This window comes from Sinocyclocheilus grahami, unplaced genomic scaffold (assembly GCF_001515645.1).
Source record: "Sinocyclocheilus grahami isolate Dianchi unplaced genomic scaffold, SAMN03320097.WGS_v1.1 scaffold26.1, whole genome shotgun sequence".
NCBI lineage: Eukaryota > Metazoa > Chordata > Actinopteri > Cypriniformes > Cyprinidae > Sinocyclocheilus > Sinocyclocheilus grahami.
The window spans coordinates 45,659-64,660 of record NW_015505205.1 but is presented as its reverse complement, the minus strand read 5'-3'; the positions used below and the strand labels follow the sequence as shown (position 1 = coordinate 64,660).

General features: G+C 38.3%; 2 protein-coding genes and 1 long non-coding RNA gene across 3 annotated transcripts; 2 read left to right on the top strand and 1 right to left on the bottom strand.

Annotated features, from left to right (window-relative positions):
• Positions 1 to 5,918: 5,918 nt before the first annotated feature.
• On the bottom strand, positions 5,919 to 9,153 carry LOC107565647 (cyclin-dependent kinase 5 activator 1-like). The gene is made up of 2 exons (XM_016250911.1): positions 8,881 to 9,153; positions 5,919 to 7,370 (listed from the first exon to the last, which is right to left on the bottom strand). The coding sequence occupies exon 2, from the start codon at positions 7,189 to 7,191 to the stop codon at positions 6,277 to 6,279; it is 915 nt and encodes a 304-aa protein (XP_016106397.1). The 5' UTR covers positions 7,192 to 7,370; positions 8,881 to 9,153; the 3' UTR covers positions 5,919 to 6,276.
• Positions 9,154 to 10,534: 1,381 nt separating this feature from the next.
• LOC107566634 (26S proteasome non-ATPase regulatory subunit 11B-like) lies at positions 10,535 to 15,479 on the top strand. Its single transcript, XM_016252128.1, has 10 exons — positions 10,535 to 10,649; positions 12,246 to 12,347; positions 12,436 to 12,632; positions 13,464 to 13,521; positions 13,753 to 13,947; positions 14,044 to 14,188; positions 14,853 to 14,913; positions 15,088 to 15,150; positions 15,236 to 15,333; positions 15,473 to 15,479. Exons 1-10 carry the CDS (start codon positions 10,559 to 10,561, stop codon positions 15,477 to 15,479), a joined length of 1,017 nt encoding a protein of 338 aa, XP_016107614.1. The 5' UTR covers positions 10,535 to 10,558.
• An 820-nt stretch (positions 15,480 to 16,299) lies between these two features.
• LOC107565640 (uncharacterized) lies at positions 16,300 to 16,952 on the top strand. The gene is made up of 2 exons (XR_001606400.1): positions 16,300 to 16,443; positions 16,588 to 16,952. It is a non-coding gene; the product is annotated as an uncharacterized lncRNA (long non-coding RNA).
• Positions 16,953 to 19,002: the final 2,050 nt, after the last annotated feature.

Below are 19,002 nucleotides of genomic sequence, written 5' to 3'. Positions count from 1 at the left end.
CAAGCATCTGTTTGCAGATACCCGGAAGTACTGGGCCAAACGGGAGAGGCAAGCTCAAATGCAACCCTCAAAGGTGAGGGGAGCACTGCCCGAGACCGCATTTACACAGAAAGGTTTCTCGTAATGCCACCTATACCTCCCGCTGATATCCTGGTGATCGGGAAGCCCCTCAGGGCGACCCAGATACGGTAGACCAGTCAGGGTAGCATGAAAGCGTAACCCCAGCCCGGACGTCCAGGAAATTTTTGCAGTGACGCACCAGGGGCCTGATGATCACGAAGGCTCCCGCAGAAGCCTGTGTTATGGCCGCATGATCCAGGAAGTATGAAGCTGAAACCCGGCTTTTCTTACCCTCTGGACATATATCGACGAGTGAAATAATCACTGCAAGTTGAGCACCCGGTTTCTGAACCCAGCAAAGGGGGTGCCCATCGAGGACCTACCCTAGAAAGGGACAGAAACACACAGGTCCCAGGAACCACTGCAAATAAACTAGCAGAAGTGTTATACACACAACCACCAGCTCATTAGATACATACATATATATATATTTTTATATACATATATTTAGACATGGATCATACTCACCCACCATGGTTCCCGCGTCTGAGCTCTGTCCGAAGAAGCCTCTAGGCCGGACCATCAGTAAGATGGTCACTATGAAGCCATAGAACCAACCAAACCTAAAAGGTCCAGCATAGGAGACTATAATGCAGGAAATTTCCCACCTAACCTTGGTCAGGTGGGGAGATGGTGGTTACAGGGGAATTAGGAAGGTGAAGATAAGGGCAGATATAAGACCCCCGAAGGAAATGAGTAGATACTGAGGTATCACTCTGATCCGGACAAAAGCGCTGACGCCCTGTCTGGATCACATCCCTTGGGTCTTTTACTTACCTTCTTTTGACCCGTGATTCTTCCTACCCCTACCCGCGGGCGGGGGAGGAGCGCAAGCCGCGACACTAGCCTTCTGAGCCAGTCTCTGATCCTCAAACCGAGACGGGCTAGGACCCCTGGGTTGTTCGGGCTCAGACCTGGACTTCTATCCCGGTCTTTCAGCAGGTCAGCCTGATATGCTGGGAGCATCACCATCATGTGCAATGAAGCGACAGCCCGACCTGCTGCTGCTGCGTATGCCCTGGCATCCGAGCGAGATATCAAGGAGGGGAGTCTTGGAGGACGTCTCACCCATAGAGAAATAGCTGGCCAGCGTCTCTCTATAGGGGCATCTTCTCATAACCGCTTTCGCGCATCGCCTCGATGTTGGCATAACTCGTATGCTGGAATCGATGGATGCGTGAGGAAAAAACGGCCTCTTCCGTCACTTTCTTCACCCGCTTCATGGCAAGTAAAGCCTCACCATGGTGCGTATCCATAATTTCCAAAAGCTCATCATACGCAGGGCAGGAGGATTGGGAAGGCTCAGCCTCAGCTTCTTTGCCCTCCTCAGACCATTTCCTGCTTTTGCTGGGCTGATCCCAGCAGAGCACTGGCCCCTGAATCAGACAATGTTAATGAAATAACATTATCCTCTAGCGGCTCACTCTCGTGCACAGCCGACGATCGCGAAAGGGAAAACCCCCTTCAAACTCATCGGCCAGATCCACCTGATCCAGCCAGATGGCTGCCCCTCTTTCCTCGAAAAGAGAGACAAACGAGAGCGGAGTTTTTCCCTTGGAAAAAACGCTCGCAGTGCACGCCAATTGCCCCCTCGGAGGCATCGCGTGCGTGCTCTTCGCCCAAACAAATAACGCATAGATTGTGTGTGTCATCAGATGTTAAACAACGTCAACACGGATGCACACATCCTTAAACGCTTTGCTAGTGCTCGCCATAATGAGATGAATAGAGATCGCTCTTACCACAGAAATGCATGCTTCAAACAAAACAGTAGACGAAGAAGAGAATGATGTGTGCTCCCGGTGCCTATTTATACTATAGTCGCACCGGTAGTGACGTCATGGCTGTCGCCGGCCAACGAGTTGGTGTTTTTTCAATGTATGCTTCAGACACGGGTCACGACGAGGCGTTCCCCATAGCGACCCCTAGAGGACGCAGTTCGAAGTTCTCATGAAAGGGAACTCTGCTCATGTTTTATGCATAATGATGTATTTAAAAGTTAACGACCGAACGGATGTTTATAAAAGTTTACATTGCTGTTGCAGATTAAATATAACACAGATAACATTAAATTAATATTTTTTACCAGGTTAAATGTTGAATATTAGTAACTCAAACCCCTTTTTCTAAGCCTCTCTAACTAACCACCGGTCGCGCACACCCGCCATGTTTGTAGTTTTTAATCATGTTTTAATCGTATTTGTAGTTCTGGACAGAATCTTTCACCAAAGCGCAATGGATTGTGGGCAATATTAACCATTAGAGTGTGCACGGATCCACACTTCAAAAATCGACCTGAAATAGTAGACCATCTGGGGACTTTTGGCATACTCTTTTCAACATACTATGCTTTGGGACACACTTATTCTAATCTCACATACTATTTAGGATGGATAGTATGAACATTGAGACCCAGGGACGGTCTGTGTCACTAGTTAAAATTGCTTATTTCTCTGGATTTAAACACTCTTTGAAACATTTGGGATAATGTAATCAGCTTTTTAAATAACAATTCAGTCCCATTTGACGTGTATCGTTGAAAACGGATTCATTCTGGTGAATTTGTAAATGAACATATTCTAAAAAGGTTTAGCGAGTCCCTACATGGCATTTCATATTATAAATGAGGAAGTAGGCTACTCTTTTTATTCTTCCAGAAATATCTTTTCAACTGCTGTCATTACTTAGGAGTGTTTATTCATTCAAAAACCCACATATAATTATGTATAATTTGATAGAGATTTTAGATAGATAATTATTATATAATTTGATAGAGACACCAATTAAAAGTCCACCCTATTTCACAAAGATCCACCCACATTGGCTAATTAGAGATTTCTGGCCTTGCCACTTGCCCTAAATGTATACTCAATAGTGTAGTTTGGGAAGATTGACACTCTCCTCTTAAGCTTGCAAATATTTTAAAATAGAATGTTTTTACTGCAAATCATTTATTAGTTTCAGTGGTATAAGTTATAATAGGAAAATGTTATTGTTTAGCAAGCTACCATTATCCTAAACAACCCGATCTGTGATAATGCGAGACCACATAATTGGAAAAATAGAAGTTTTCTTGGTAAACTACCAGTTTTCATGTTGCTAATCTGCTTATGTAACAGCCCTGCACCCAAATGTGACTAGATACAATTTGGACAGTCCAGCTGAGAATTATAGTGTTCTTTAGGTGAGGTCAGCTAAAACCTTTCTGAAACAACCACGCTGTGGTCTATCTTTAATTATCAGTGCATCAGTTTATTTGTCATCACAGTACAAAAATAAATAAAAATAAGCAGGAACAAAATGCAAAAAGTTACAGCAACAGATTTGCGTCTTTTTTAAAAGAACAAAACCGTAACAGATCTGTAACCCCTCCCTCCCTCCCACCCGCCTGTCAAACTCTAGCCCGATACTATAGAGTCCTACCCTCTAATAAGCATGGCCATGCTCTGATCCTAGAAAATCAACTTACACACATCACATTCTTCTATACAAATACACTCGTTCGCGCTCGCACACTCATGCAATCCATTTTTGTAACACTGTTTTCAGTTCTACAAAGAATTACGCAACGGATACAGAGAGAGTTTGACAGGAGTTTAGTCTTTTACTTATCATTTTTTAAGTGTTTTTCTTTGTTTCAAAGGACTACTCTGTGATGCAAGTGAAAAAAATGGCACATTGTTGTGGGCTGGGGGCAAATAATAGCAGGCAAGCGGTGAAGAAGGGCTCACCTACTTTAGCCCCCACAACCTCAAACCCCTGCGGTCTCCTCAGACAAATTGCTCACAGAAAAGTGCAAGTCCCGTATCCAAACCTCCCCTGGCACGTTTTTGAGTAAATTATTGGCTTCCTCGACCTTTAGTCACTTAAAGCAATGCAGCAGGGCAAGCAGTCACATGGAATCCATCCATCCCACTTTCATATCATGAGAAGAACGGGCTTTTGCATGAATTAACAGAGACATAATAATGTTTGCTTATATGACTGTCACATTCTTTTTTTGACTACAAAGAAAGAAATACATAAATACTGAAAGAAAGCATGCACAATTTAGCACTGTTGAGATGTTTTAAAGCGGGCAAATAGATCATATAACACACATTTTCCCTTGATAACCCAGATCCAGTTTGATTGATGTCATCAATGTGGCTGTAAATGTAAGTTTGTAATATTGTCTGGTACTTGAAAACCATTCCTCTATGTAAATGTGATAGAAATCGCTGCTCATCTCCAGAAATAGACCACATCTCATCCAGTTTAATGCCTGGAGCTTGTTATCGTCTGTGTTGTCATGGGCTAATCACTCATGATTGCTTTTGCAGTGCTAATATGTAGAACATCCCAACAGTACATCACAGAGAAATTGGTTTCAGGTATTTCATTTTGATTGAAACCGATCGTCTGTCACTATGATGAATTACCTTGGTGTTTCTCAGATCTGAAAATGGTCTTAAACTAAGCTCTTATAGACGTTATCGCCTTGAATAATTCATTCGAATGCAAATGTGCATTAACCGTAATCTTCATTCCCACCAAAAGGTAGCCATCGATCTAAATGCTGCACTGGTTTTTTTTTAACAACACGTTACTAAAATCTCTAAATGCAAGAGAGAAATGTGTGAAAATAATTAATAAATAACAATAAATTACTATTCCGACAGATACTTATTAATGACAATCCTACCGTTCCAAAGTTTGCCGGCCTTTGGTATGTTTTTAGACCTACATGATTTTCATCAAAGGTATGGCACTGTTTTTGATACATTTACAGGCTTTTCTGTACAGAGCCCCCTGTTGAAACTAGTCTGAGTGCAAAACAAAATGACAAAACAATGGCTCATTGAAGCAGGCAAGGCAAGATAAACTATTTTAACTTGGGTTTTTTTTCTTTCATATTTCATTCCCTAAACACATATGCAGTCGGCTTAAAAAAACTCAAAGTACATCATCCGGCTTGAGTGTGCATTCAGATGAATACAGTTGTTTATAAAATTACGTAAACCACAGGTGAGATCTGTTTAACTCTGTATCATGGATGAAAATAAAGTAGGTATTTTTTACAAATGTGCTGACAACCTCTTCTTTCAATGCTGGCCTCAAAGTCATTTCCCTTTATTCTTTGTGTGTGGCTTGTGAACATAAACACGTTCAACCTGATGCTCAGATGCACCTCTTCCCTTTTTGCAATTGGCTGTAACAGAATTTGCAACATCAAGGTGTTTAGCATTCAGTGAGTGTCCGGTTTCATGGACACAGGAGAACAAGTGTCTGTTGATTATGAATCAGTCTCCATTTCTATTGAGAGTGGTGGCAATGATCTTGGTGCAAAGTGTCCAGAAGTCAGCTTGACAACAGCTGGATTCCTGTCCACATTCAAAGTTGTGTTCTTTTTGTCTTGTTGTGTCTTTTGAAGTCTTCTGTCAGTGCTTTTAAATATTCACTACTTAAGAGCATTTGGTCCACTCAAGTCTGGCATTTCTTTATATTCAGGTCCAAAATTGCCATTACTAAAGGTAATAAAAGACCCACTGCTCCTTTTGAACAACATTAGCATCACCCATTGCTTCCTATAAAATGTATTAATGTGAATAATACACTGAAAGACATCTCATTATTTATTCCACCCATGTAGGAGCTACAAAAATTTAGTTATTTACTCACCCTCTAAAAGAAGAAGAGACAAAAGGAGATACTGTTTTCACTTTAAAAATAAAGGTTCCTTATTGGTAGCTATTCTTCCATGAAGAACCTTCAACATCCATAGAACCTTTCCATTCTCCAAAAAGTTCTTTATAGTGGAAAAGAGTTCTTTAGATGTTTAAAATGTACTTTATACTAATATAAGTTGTTCTTTAAGAACTGAAAGTACTAAAAATGGTTCTTTAATGGTATCGCTGCGAAGATCTGCTCTTGGAACCTTTATTTTTAAGAGTCTACAATGAGAGTCAATGGGGTCCAAAACAACCCTGTTGGACCCCATTGTTTCTGGACTAAGAAACACGGAGACATTTTTCAAAATGTCTTCTTCTGTATTCCAAAGGGCATTTGGAATAACATCAAGGTGAATAGATTTCTCTGAATTTTAATTTTTAGCTGAACTACCCCTGGAAAAAAATGCCAGACGAGAGTGACACCAAAGACATCTCCAGAGCCCCCTCACCGGTCCAGGCTGATGAGCAGACGACTCCTCTCCTCCTCCTTCTGGCTCTCGTTTTTGAGGTCTGCAAAGACCTGGGTGAAATAGTGAGGATCCGAGTTGATCTGCAGCATCTTGGCGCTCATCATGTTGATGATGGACAGGCAGCGGTCCCAGAATGTCTCTTTGGAGGTCTCCACCAGGAATGGCTTGAGAGGGTATGAGATTTCATTGCCCATGTAAGAGTAAGACAGGTAGAGGCAGGTCAGCAGCACGGCCTGCAGCTCGTGCTCCGTAGCCACTTCAGAGGAGACCACATCACGGCAGAGCATGTAGACGAAAACCACGTTGGCCGGAGTGATGAAGCCTTGGTCCTGCCAGCCCTGGAGCAGCAGAGAACGATCCACACTACGGAGCCACAGCACTGGGTCGGTGGGCGAAAGGTGCTTGAGTCGGTAGCACCTCCGGCAGAGGAACTCTCCCAAACAGCGCAGCAGCTCACTGGTGGAGGCTTGGACGATCACCCTCTTGGGTGTCCCGGGAACAACGTTGGAGTTGGAAAGAGGTGCCTTCTTGACCGAGGAAGCTGTGTTGTTGGAGTTTTTGGAGCCTTGGTTTGATGGACTCGACTGGTCCTGTGTAAAGGAGGAGAGATTTGCACAAGACTGTGACTTCTTGAGGTTCTCATTGTTGAGGTGAGAAACATTGTTCTGGTAGCCGGTATTAGGCTGCACCTTCTTAGACCCCTTTTTCTTAGCTGAGACGGCTACTATTCGTTTCCATGGCAGAACGTTGATGAGTGGGTGCCGCTTTAGGTTCTTGTCCTTGGCGTTCTTGCTGTTCTGAACCGCCGTGTAGTGGCCCACGGTGGCCGGGCCATCCTCAAACAGGGCGGCCTTCCGGTAGCTGGGTGAAAGTGATAGCACGGTTCCCATGATGCTGGGAGCAGGTTATCAGAATCTCAAGTTTAGGGGTCAGCTAAAGAAGGTGCCAAACTGGAGCCCCACTGCTTCCTGAGACTAGTTCAATCTGTGTTAGACATCCAAATTTAGGTTGGTGCTCTATTTAAAGAAGAATGACAATGGGATAGATGAGAGCTGTGTCACTGCAAAGCCTGTAAAACAAAAAAGGCATGCATAAATACACATATATATATATATATATATATATTTTTTATCAAATTGGTGCTTTCCTGACACATTTTAATATATACATTTTAATACAGTCCTTTTAATATAGCAATGATATAAGTATGTATTTTGATTAGCATCACAGACTTTTCATACTGCAGAATGCACAGTGTATGCAGTACAACTGTGCAAAATATAGTCTCTTCAGAATAAATTATAATATAATACTAGTAAATTGTATCTTCATGATATAGATCTAATTGTTGCCTTTTTATATTTCTTGTCTTTGTTAAATTTGAGTCAATTTATCATTTTTTTTCATCAACACAAATAAAGGGTTATACCTGTATTAGTGCCCTAACAACATAATACTGCATGCTTGCCTGGCAATAGATTCATTATAATATAATACTAGTAAATTGTATCTTCATGATATAGATCTAATTGTTGCCTTTTTATATTTCTTGTCTTTGTTAAATTTGAGTCAATTTATCATTTTTTTCATCAACACAAATAAAGGGTTATACCTGTATTAGTGCCCTAACAACATAATACTGCATGCTTGCCTGGCAATTAGGCATTTTGTTTTCATTAAAATAATCTTAAATTATTAATGCTATATCCAAGATGATTTGTCAATGGGTTTTCTCAGGTGTCAAATAATTATCTTAAGTCAAAAATGTTCATATATTATTGATATTTATGTAACCTGTTCTACACATGAAAACTTAAAATTGCTTTTTATATTTCTTGGTGGTTTAAATTTGACTATAGCACACATTTTTATGTTGAAAACAGGCCTTATAAAGGTATTGCGTCGTAGATTTAAGTAAGAGGCATAGATTCTTTATTCCTTGACATGCACTCACAATAATAATCAAATAATTATTTTTAAACGGCATGGTTTCCTACAATATAAACAATTGATTTGTTGTGTAGATCTACCACATTTACAATATCATAATTTACAGCCCACGTTTATAAAGAAATTACACAGCAAACTCAAACCCGCCAATGAACATAAATAAAGACATCGCCATGATTGCAGATTCCACTGTTTACTGCCTTCTTGTAAATACTGACTCCACTGTATCATCGTAAATTTGCATTTAATAGTACATTTAATATTCTCATTCCTCATTCTCATTCAATGCATGTTTGTAGATGATTTAACAAAACAAACAAAAAAATCATCTGTTTTGCTACTATAATGTATTTGTACGTTGCTCAAATATGTCGGCCACTGTCCAAGGTTCTGAAAATGTGTGATCCTCCCTGTGATGTTTACATGAGCACGAGAGATTACTGACACTCGTTTTCATCAAGTCAACAAAATTAGAATATAGAAAGACAGATAAATCAACAAAATAAATGTTGGCCAAGTCAGCTTACAATTCCCATAAGAATACAGTAATGTATTTAAAATACGACCAACAATCAAGCAAATATAACATCTATGAATACAGAAGCTTCGATTAAAAACAGCTCACTTACAGAAATCTGCTCTCCTCCACGATGCTTTGGCAAAACAAGAGCCGCAGTAATGGCTGTCTGGGTTTATCCTTGATAAACTGCGCATCAAGGAGATGCAAAATCAGCCACCTCAAGAAAAAGATTGAATATTAAGATTGTCAGGAAGCCTAAATTCCAATGGAATAATAGGCTTTTAATCAAACAAAACAACCTTCACGTCTTGTCGGAGGTCTCTGTAGGTACTCCAGTGGTCTGGGGATGCTGGATGTCTCCTTTGGTTGGTGATGCTGAGAACTGTGAAGCTGTGCTATTGGTCCACACCAGCAGATACGGGATTTAGGTTGATATGCTGTCAGAGCCGCGCTCGCACACTGCGTACTGCCGTCAGAAAACCTGTGCTAGAGCGCCTCCCTGTGCTGTGTCCTTCGCGCACTTGGCAATCACAACAAACTTTTAGACTCGGAGGTTATTTAGGTTAGTTAAAGTTAAAAATAATTTAAAAAAATGAACAGAATAAAGAGACAGCTATGTATTTATAATTAGCTAGGGCCTACATTTGTCTAAAATATTTTATATCGTCCTCCAGGTAAATAAACATAATTTAATGTAATATTTATGTAAATATAGCCTATACTTATTTACTACATAATTATTTAACTACTATTTAAGTATAACCGTCTCCTACATTATTGCTAAGGACTGAGACAAGCGTTTGTAAAAAATTGATACCCAGGTTTGTTGATAGTGTGGGCAGATTTTCTGGCATTTTTTTCTGGATTTGGTCACTATTTTTATATTTTTGCTTCACCATGTATAAAAGTCACCATAGGAATTTTTTTATATAAAACAGCTTTGTTAGGAACTTTTTTAAGAACTTCAAAAAACCTCATTCTTTCGGCGATATGAAATCTTGATACATTCCCATTTATGAAAATGTTAGTTTTGAATGTTCCCTGAACATTCTTTTTTTAATATGACCTTTAAAGACAACATTAAGGGGAACATTTCATTTTATTATTTTGCAAATATAATGCAATGTTGCTTTTCGAAACCACAGACGAACATAATTATTTCACAATGTTTCAGATGTCTTTTGTGTTTTATAATGTGTTTATACATGTAGGCCTGTTTAAAAAGACCAGGCAACTTTGAGTGAACGTTCTGGTGTGAGCTACTGGAAGAATGTTTGTTCATAACTTTGCCAGAACGTTAGCCAAATTACTTAATCGTTCTTTGTTAGCAGGGTATGTGTATTCATTCAGCAGAAGCGCACAGATTTCACCCATAAACAGGCAGGATGGTCAATGGCATAAGGATAACCATACACTAGGCTACCTTATTTATAGCAGCATTTATTTCAGCATCGGGGTCTTTGTCACCACCTGCTGACCATTAAAATAAATCAATAATAACAAAAATAAATAAATAAATAAGACTGTAGAAATTCTCTGAGCAGCATGGTAGCCTACGAAATTAAGTAGTAGTCTTAATAAAGTAATAATAACAGAGTTTAGATTAATACTGCGATATTTGAGATATAAGTGTTTTAGTACTCAATAGTGCACTAGAAAAGTAAAAGCAAAAAATACTACAAAACCCAAACTGCCACCGCAGGCACACACACGCGCGTACGTATTGACGCACTTCCGGTTGGGCTCGCAAGTGCTTGTGGGTAGTGAGATTTTTTTGAATAGGGAAGATGGCAGCCGTGGCGGTGGTGGAGTTTCAGAGAGCTCAGTCTCTCATCAGCACAGACAGAAACGCTTCTATTGACATTTTACATTCAATAGGTAAAACTGTCTTTAGTTTCTTTGATAAAACGTTACTTTTCACTCTGCATGGCTACTTTAATGCTTCATTATGAGGAAGGCTGGGGAGCCATGAGCCGGTGCTGACTCACTGTACTGTGTGCGTGCGCGCGGCTCAAAACCCAGTGAGCTGCCTCCATAGGCAGCATATTTGGACCTTATTGCCGCGTTCGGAAGTTCGAATCGAGCATAGAACAAAGACCGCTGTTTGGGCTTCTTGTGCGTGCTTTAACATTTGAACCGAACGTTCGAACGCACCTCCGATTCGCTAAAAACTGTCTTAACTAGGCAGCTCATAACGTTTTGAGACACAGCCAGTGTGTATGGACAGTTAGCCTGCAATATTAGCCACCATTCCAGGCCAGGGCGTATTTTATCACATATAGTTGGGAATTATTTAAATGTTGTATTATTAATTATAGCTCCACTGATGACATTTTATTTTGAGATTGGCATATTTTGACAATCTTAACTTTATTGACGTGTTTCATACCAACGTTAAAGCAAGCTTTGACATTTCTGTTTTTGCTGTCGTGACATTGACTGAGATTTGTTTCTTTCTCGGTTTGTCTGCTGAAATCATAATTTTTTATTAAATAAATGGGCTTGCTAATTAGGGCATAACGAGCAGTCTTAGATGAAATAACTTTAGTTTGGTCGAGTTAAAGCGGTTGTTTTTTGACTAATTAAAACTTGTGTCGATTATTTGCCGTATTATGTTTGTTTTTGTCGTCTCCAAGACCTGTTAGGTTTCTTTCATGTCAACCTGATTCTTGTTTTCATCTTTTTCTTATGAGTAACATAATGACAAGTTGGTTTCAAATTTAGATTAAATGAGATAATTAGGCATAGGAACTTGGTTATTATTACGCAAGTTACTCTTAAAGGTTACATTTATACTTTTAGACTTTAAAGTATTCAACCCAGATAAATGCACAGAGACAGCTATAAGCAAGCAATTTGTAGGTTGATTTTCCCCGAAAACACCGACGTTGTCAAAACATTACTTTTATTTTGAGCACCCTGACAAGCCCAACACAGCAACAATGGCACAGCCAATAGCAGGAGTTTGGGGGCGGGAATATGTGTTGTTCTACCAATGGCTGATGGGGGGAGTGTTCAGGGAAAGCTTGTTGAAAGTCATTAGAAGGGTCAGCAGAAATGACACACTTTATCTATAAAGGTACATTCACTAATTAGCTTTTTTTTCTTCAATTAAACCGCTATTTTGATAAATATAGTTAAAATCGTTTACACTCACATGAGATTAAGACATAGATGGTTGCTTGTTTCTTGAATGTGCTACTTACAAATGTTTTAAATTTACACCAGTTATACATACAGTCATTATCTAACACACTTGATGTATTTTTGTTTGTCATTTAAAATGTTGTATTATATTACTAATTTTGTATTTACTATTTAATCATTTTAATTGCAACAGCAGCATACATTATATTAAATAATAAAATATTTACAATATTCAGGTCAATTCATTTATATTGATGGGAGAGTTTATTAAAGGTCGTTGGCCTTAGTTACTAAACTTTGTATTCTCACTTTGTCTGGATTTTTCAGTGAGACGAGATGTCCAGGAAGATGATGAAGAGGCGGTTCGTGTCAAGGAGCAGAGCATCCTGGAGTTGGGCACTCTCCTGGCGAAGACGGGACAAGCTGCAGGTTGGGATCAACATTCTGGGGGGATGCTGTTCCTGCTATAGAAATGTTTTACTTTGTTGTGACACATTATCATTGCGTGTTACTTTAGAGCTTGGTGGCCTGCTGAAATTTGTAAGGCCTTTCCTGATCTCCATAAGCAAGGCAAAGGCAGCACGGTTGGTGCGCTCTCTCCTGGATCTATTTCTGGACATGGAGGCTGCCACAGGCCAGGAGGTTGAGCTGTGCCTGGAATGCATCGAATGGGCTAAAGCTGAGAAAAGAACCTTCCTCAGACAAGCCCTAGAGGTAAACTAAATCTGCATAAACAGCTTTGGACTGTCATGTCAATCAGCCAATAATTAATCATGGATCAGTAATTAATATAAAATGGGTAGTTCCAACTAAGATTTGAGTGGATGCCATAAAAGAACCCATTTATGCTGAACTGAACTGATATCAGGTGAATTGTATATTACAACGCCAAATTAATATAAAACCTTAAAACGGTGAGCTTATAAAAGCAATAAGCCACTCCATGTGTTTCATTGTTTTTGCCACAGCTTTTCATTGTCTAATAATAAAACAAAGTAAATCTGTAATTTTTGTCCTTGTGAGGAGTAATTTTTTTCAGTCATTTTTATTATTTTCTTAATTTATACATTCAAATTACTAGCAGTAGACAGCAAAATAATTAATCATTATTCCTTCTTTTTTCCCCTTCTCTTACATCTCACCAAGGCTGCATTTTTGATAGAAAAATACAGTAAAAGCAGTAATTTTGTGAAATATTATTTTATCTTAAAATGTACATATTGTAATATGTCATTTATTCCTGTGATGGAAGTCTTCAGTATCACACCATCCTTCAGAAATCATTCTAATATGCTGATTTGTTGCTCAAAAACATTTCTTATCAATGTTGAAAACAGTTGTGTTGCTTAATATTTTTGTGGAAACCATGAAACTTTTTTCAGGATTCTTTGATTAATAGAAGGTTTAAAAGAATATTTATTTTAAATTGAATAATAATATTACTATCATGACATTTAAAAATATTCTTAACTAAATTAATGAATTTAATTAACTAGCAGTAGACAACAATATAGTTTATCATTATTCCTTCTTTTTTTTCATCAGGCTCGACTCATTTCACTCTACTTTGACACAAAGAGATATCAGGAAGCCCTTCATTTGGGTAAGAATAATGTCGAAAAATAAATGTGTACATGTAGTGGGATTCAAACATCTGAGCCAAATACTTTTTTGCACAAATTATGATTTGCAATTTTAATTAGAAAATTGCAAAATAAAAGCATCCTCACTAGTGTACTGTGTCATTTGGATCCCACTGTGTTTTTGTTGTACACTCTAGTACTTTTGATGTGCTTGAAACTTTAAGATGACAATCTCTGTTCTTTCTCTTTAGGTTCCCAATTGCTACAGGAGCTGAAGAAGATGGATGATAAAGCTCTGCTGGTGGAGGTTCAGCTGCTGGAGAGTAAAACCTTCCACGCTCTCAGCAACCTTCCCAAAGCCAGGGCTGCCCTCACCTCAGCCAGAACCACCGCCAATGCCATTTACTGTCCCCCAAAGCTCCAAGCGGCTCTTGATATGCAGTCAGGCAAGTCTCACTTCTCAGTTTAGTGATCTGCAAGTGCCTTTGAAATCGGAAGTGTGTTTCTTATTGCTATGTGACCGTTTCACCCTTGTACTCCAGGTATCATCCATGCAGCTGAGGAGAAAGATTGGAAAACTGCCTACTCTTACTTCTTTGAGGCTTTTGAGGGCTACGACTCCATCGACAGTCCCAGGGCAGTCACTGCACTGAAATACATGCTCCTCTGCAAGATCATGCTCAGCTCGTAAGTGAGATAACCGCTTACAGTTTATCCCTGTTTGTGTGTGGGAGGCCACAGGATAATACAACAGTCATTGTGTTGGTTATGCCGAGCTCTGTTATGTAACACCGCCTTACTAAGTAATACTAAGCTCTCATATCTTCAGTACAAGGCATCTTGATAAATCATCGCCTACGCTTAATGACTTCTAGCTTAAGTCCATAAAAGTGTAGCATGTATTAAAATCACAGATTTTACACTACTGTTCAAAAGTTTGGGGTTGGTAAGATTTTTTAAATGTTTGAAAGAAGTCTCTTATGCTCATCTCAAGATGTGTTTATTTTATTAAAGAGACATAAAAAAAATGTCTTTAATATATTTTCAATTATTTTTATTCCTGTGATGGCAAAGCTGAAATTTCAGCAGCCATTACTACAGTCTTCAGTGTTACATGATCCATTCTAATATGCTGATTTTTAAACATTTATTATTATCTGTATTTAAAAAACAGTTGCTGCTTGATATTTTAGTTGAAACAGTAATATAATTTTTTCATCAGTGTTTGATGAATATGAAGTTCAAAAGAGAATATAGAAATTATTTGTAACCTTATAAATGTCTTTACTGTCACTTTTGATCAATACAATGCATCCCTGCTGAATAAAAGTATTAATTTCTTTTCTTCCAGGCCAGAGGAGGTACAGGCCTTGATCAGTGGCAAACTGGCTCTGCGATATGCAGGGCGACAGGTGAGATTTTTATAGATGAAATTACCACTTGCAAACAAATGCTCTGCAGCAGCACTTCACGGTTCTTTGTGCGTCATGCTTTTATGTTTGCTTTTAACAACCTGCTACACATTTGACTTTTTTTCTGAGCAAGTGCTCATTTATAGTTGTGCCCTGTAATTTTTTCTCCATCAGACCGATGCACTGAGATGTATAGCACAAGCCAGCAAGAACAGATCATTAGCAGATTTTGAAAAGGTGAGATTTTGACTGTCTGTATACATTTTTAATTGAAGTCTTTGACGTCATGCTCAGCTTTCTGCTTGCTCTTTCACACATGAAGGCCCTGACAGAGTACACTAAAGAGCTGAGGGATGACCCCATCATCAACACACATTTGGCCAAGCTTTATGACAATTTGCTGGAACAGAATAACGTGAAGTATGTTCTAATTGAGTTGCGGTTTGTACAATGCTTCTCCATGCCGAAAAGCCCAGAGTGCCCTGATTGGACAGCTGACCCAGTGCATTGTGATTGGCCATACATATCAAACATGTATGACATCCCTTACCACAATCAGCGTCTGAGGCTTCCAAAGCAGTTACAAACACAAATCGTTAATTATAGCATTGGTTTTACCATATTATTTCGAGCCCAAGTCAGATTAAAAAAATTTAGATTGATTTAAGCAAACCGTTTCATAGTGGTACGTTTTTATTTTGTAAAGCCTTGCCCTCTTTCTTTGCATATGACTTTGAGTGGGCATTATGCTAATTTTTCAAATTGCTATGTAGACATTTGTGGAAGTAATATCTAGACTTCAGTCTTTTGTTTAAGTGGTGTTCTCTGTTAGAGAGAATAAATCCCTTTTGTGGGGACCTTATACATTATTATGCCCTAATAGACACATTAAAGGAAAATATTAAAACGCATTAAGTGAAAGTGACGTGACATGTGGCCAAGTACAGTTACCCATACTAGGAATTAGTGCTCTGCGTTTAACCCATCGTAAGTGCACACACACAGCAGTGAACATACACCCGGAGCAGTAAGCAGCCATTTATGATGCGGCGCCCGGGGAGTAGTTGGGGGTTCGGTGCCTTGCTCAAGGGCACCTCAGTCGTGGTATTGAAGGTGGAAAAGAGCACTGTACATTCACTCCCCCCACCTACAATCCCTGCTGGACTTGAGACTCGAATTCGCAACCTTTGAGCTAACTATTAGGCCACGACTTCCCCGACTTAAATGGCCTCTTTAGGAGTGTATAAACAAATAATAACAGTTATTCATGACTGAAGTCGCCTAATAATTTCCTGCTCCTCTACAGCATGTAACTAAATCTAATGAACGTGGCAAAATCTCCAAAATATCTTGAATTCATTTGCCTGATGGACTTCTACTGTTGCAGGCATTCTTGACCAAGGTGAAGGAGTGCTCATCATATTCGAAGAGCCCCCTGTGGACAAAACTTACGAGGCAGCTCTAGAAACCATACAGAACATGAGCAAAGTTGTGGATTCACTGTACAACAAGGCTAAGAAGTTAACATAGGTGAGGAACTTTAAAAAATAAAATGCATACACAAATATTTTGCTCTCTAAACATCCATGTTTGTTATGAAATATGAGTAAATGTTTATCTGTAATCTGAATCTGTTTGATTTTCTAAGTGTATCTTCATGTTTCTTTCCCGCAGAGTAAGCGTCAGAGGCTGCTACTGTGTGAAATGGTTGTATGCGTGTGAGTTTGCCTGTGTGTATGCGTGTATGGCCAACATGTGGAACTTTTTTCTCACAGCAAAAAGGGACAACACTGAGCAAGATCTACTTGTTCCCCAGTTGAGAGTTTTTAATGTTTTCTTTCAAATGGACAATTTCATCTTTCTGATCCTCTGAATTTTTGTTCTTCTCTGTATCTCTCAACAGCCAACACAGGCCATCAGGGAATGTTGTACAACTACAATAAAATCCTAAAATGTCATATAGAACTGTATAGCTCTTCTACATTGAAAGTTTTTTAATTACAGCAACTTTGTGATACAGACTCTTGGGTTTCGGTTATCTGCGGTTCATCGGTTGTTTGCAGTATTGCATATCTTTTTCCTTTTTTCTTCATTTTATGGATGCACATAAATGAAATGATGCACATAAATCTAAATGATTGTTATAGATGAGAGATTCAAAAGAACTTGGCTGTAAGGAAGAGGCTCTGTAATAAGCACAGTTGCCAATCATATTACCACACACACTAGAAAATTATTTTCTAAGTCCGTACGATCAAGTATTGTTTGCCGTTTACTTTTGCATTATACCGTCTTTACAGTTTTGTATTTACAGTGTACTGTTTGCCAAGTAGGGTGGTTATATTAAATGGCCCAATCCTACAAAGGTTTTAGTCCTCTTTGATTAAAATAACCTTTTCCCCAACACACATTTATGTCTGCACTGAAGTTTATTCTTTTTCGTTCATTCTTTTGTTTGTTTGTTGTTTTTTCTGATCTTTTCAGATCAGTATCTCAATGCAAACTCCATTTTCTAGTTTGCCAGCAGTAGACTATTGTATAAGTTAAATACCATCAATATTGTTTTAAAATTCAATGTTTTGTAAAAAAAAAAAGTTAACTCATTGTTTTCCTGTAAATGTATACGTTCACACATCCTTTGGAAAAATAATTTTTCATTTTCATTTATTCTGTTTAGTGTGCAATTATAAATATTCAATAACAAAAGAGTAATTTCTTGTGGGAGAATGATGTTTTTAAATGACTTTTTGAAGTCCAGTGTTGATTTGAGAGCTTCCTGCATGTGATTGTGATTGATTTGTAGTGACGATCTAGCATTGATCATTGACAGTGAGAATTCAGTAAGACATTAAACACTTTGGAAAGTAATGTTTTTTTTTTTTTGCCTAACAGTGAAAAGTGGTCCACAAAAGTCCTCTGTCCAAAGCTCGATTATTGAAATCTTGATATAAGCAGATTTCAGTTCAAGGAAAATGATGTTTTATTTTTGTATGAGTTGGCCTGTTCACTAATTAAAGTGTTTTGATTACATTTCTTGGTTTTAGGGGAAATGATCCTTTGTACATGAATATAATCAGGCAATTTCCTTAGTGTGGAAGCAAGTTCTGCTGTGTGTTTTCTTGTTGGGCATTTTCACAACAAATACATTAGGATTGAGTGCTAAATCACAAGGAAATTATTTCATGAGAACCCAACCCGATATATTGTTTGCTGTGGTTAAAGCATTAACTTCGAGTAGAAAAAGAGTAACCTCAGATTAATATATTACATAAATATGTAAAAGCTTAAAGCTGGAGATTTTAAGTTCCACTTTTCAAAGGGTTTAAGTATTAGTTTGTTTCTCTAGTTTTAGAGATTTAATGACCGCAGAGGGCAGACCGAAGTGATGGGATTAAAAATAATCACAATAAATGAATAATAATAAAACAACAATTAAACATCCTAACTACTTGGGTGGATACGAGTGTATGTTTCTCTTTTTCCATTCCATACTACAGTTTATTTTAATGAGCTTCTATAATTATTTCATAATTTCGGACTGACTGGGTTTAGCACCCTCAGCAGTTTGTGATGGATGTATAGATAGATCCAACCTATGTATGAATACATGTGAATGGTTAACCTTTATTTTGAAATAAACCTTCAGGTACATGGTACAGGCGCTATAAAAATAAAACATTATTATTATTACATGAAAACCACAAACTCCTGAAATATTTATTTTTTTTAACCTTCGAATATAGATTGAGTAATTCGAATCAATAATACGAATAACTGTTACACTTTACATCCAGTAGCATCTAGAAATAACATTTGAAATATTGTTCTGCATAAAAGACTTTTATTAGGACACATTAAATGTCCAGCGTTTGACACGACGTTCTTGTATATGAACCTTCGAATATAGATTGAGTAATTCGAATCAATAATACGAATAACTGTTACACTTTACATCCAGTAGCATCTAGAAATAACATTTGAAATATTGTTCTGCATAAAAGACTTTTATTTGGACACATTAAATGTCCAGCGTTTGACACGACGTTCTTGTATATGGCAGTGCAGTAGACAAACACTGAATGAAATGAA

Excerpts from the sequence above, each read along its gene's own strand:
- LOC107565647 (XM_016250911.1), bottom strand. The coding sequence starts at position 7,191 with ATGGGAACCGTGCTATCACTTTCACCCAGCTACCGGAAGGCCGCCCTG.
- LOC107566634 (XM_016252128.1), top strand. The coding sequence starts at position 10,559 with ATGGCAGCCGTGGCGGTGGTGGAGTTTCAGAGAGCTCAGTCTCTCATC. Across the intron at positions 12,633-13,463 it reads TCCTCAGACAAGCCCTAGAG|GCTCGACTCATTTCACTCTA; the intron begins GTAAACTAAATC and ends TTTTTTCATCAG. Across the intron at positions 13,948-14,043 it reads GGCTCTTGATATGCAGTCAG|GTATCATCCATGCAGCTGAG; the intron begins GCAAGTCTCACT and ends CTTGTACTCCAG.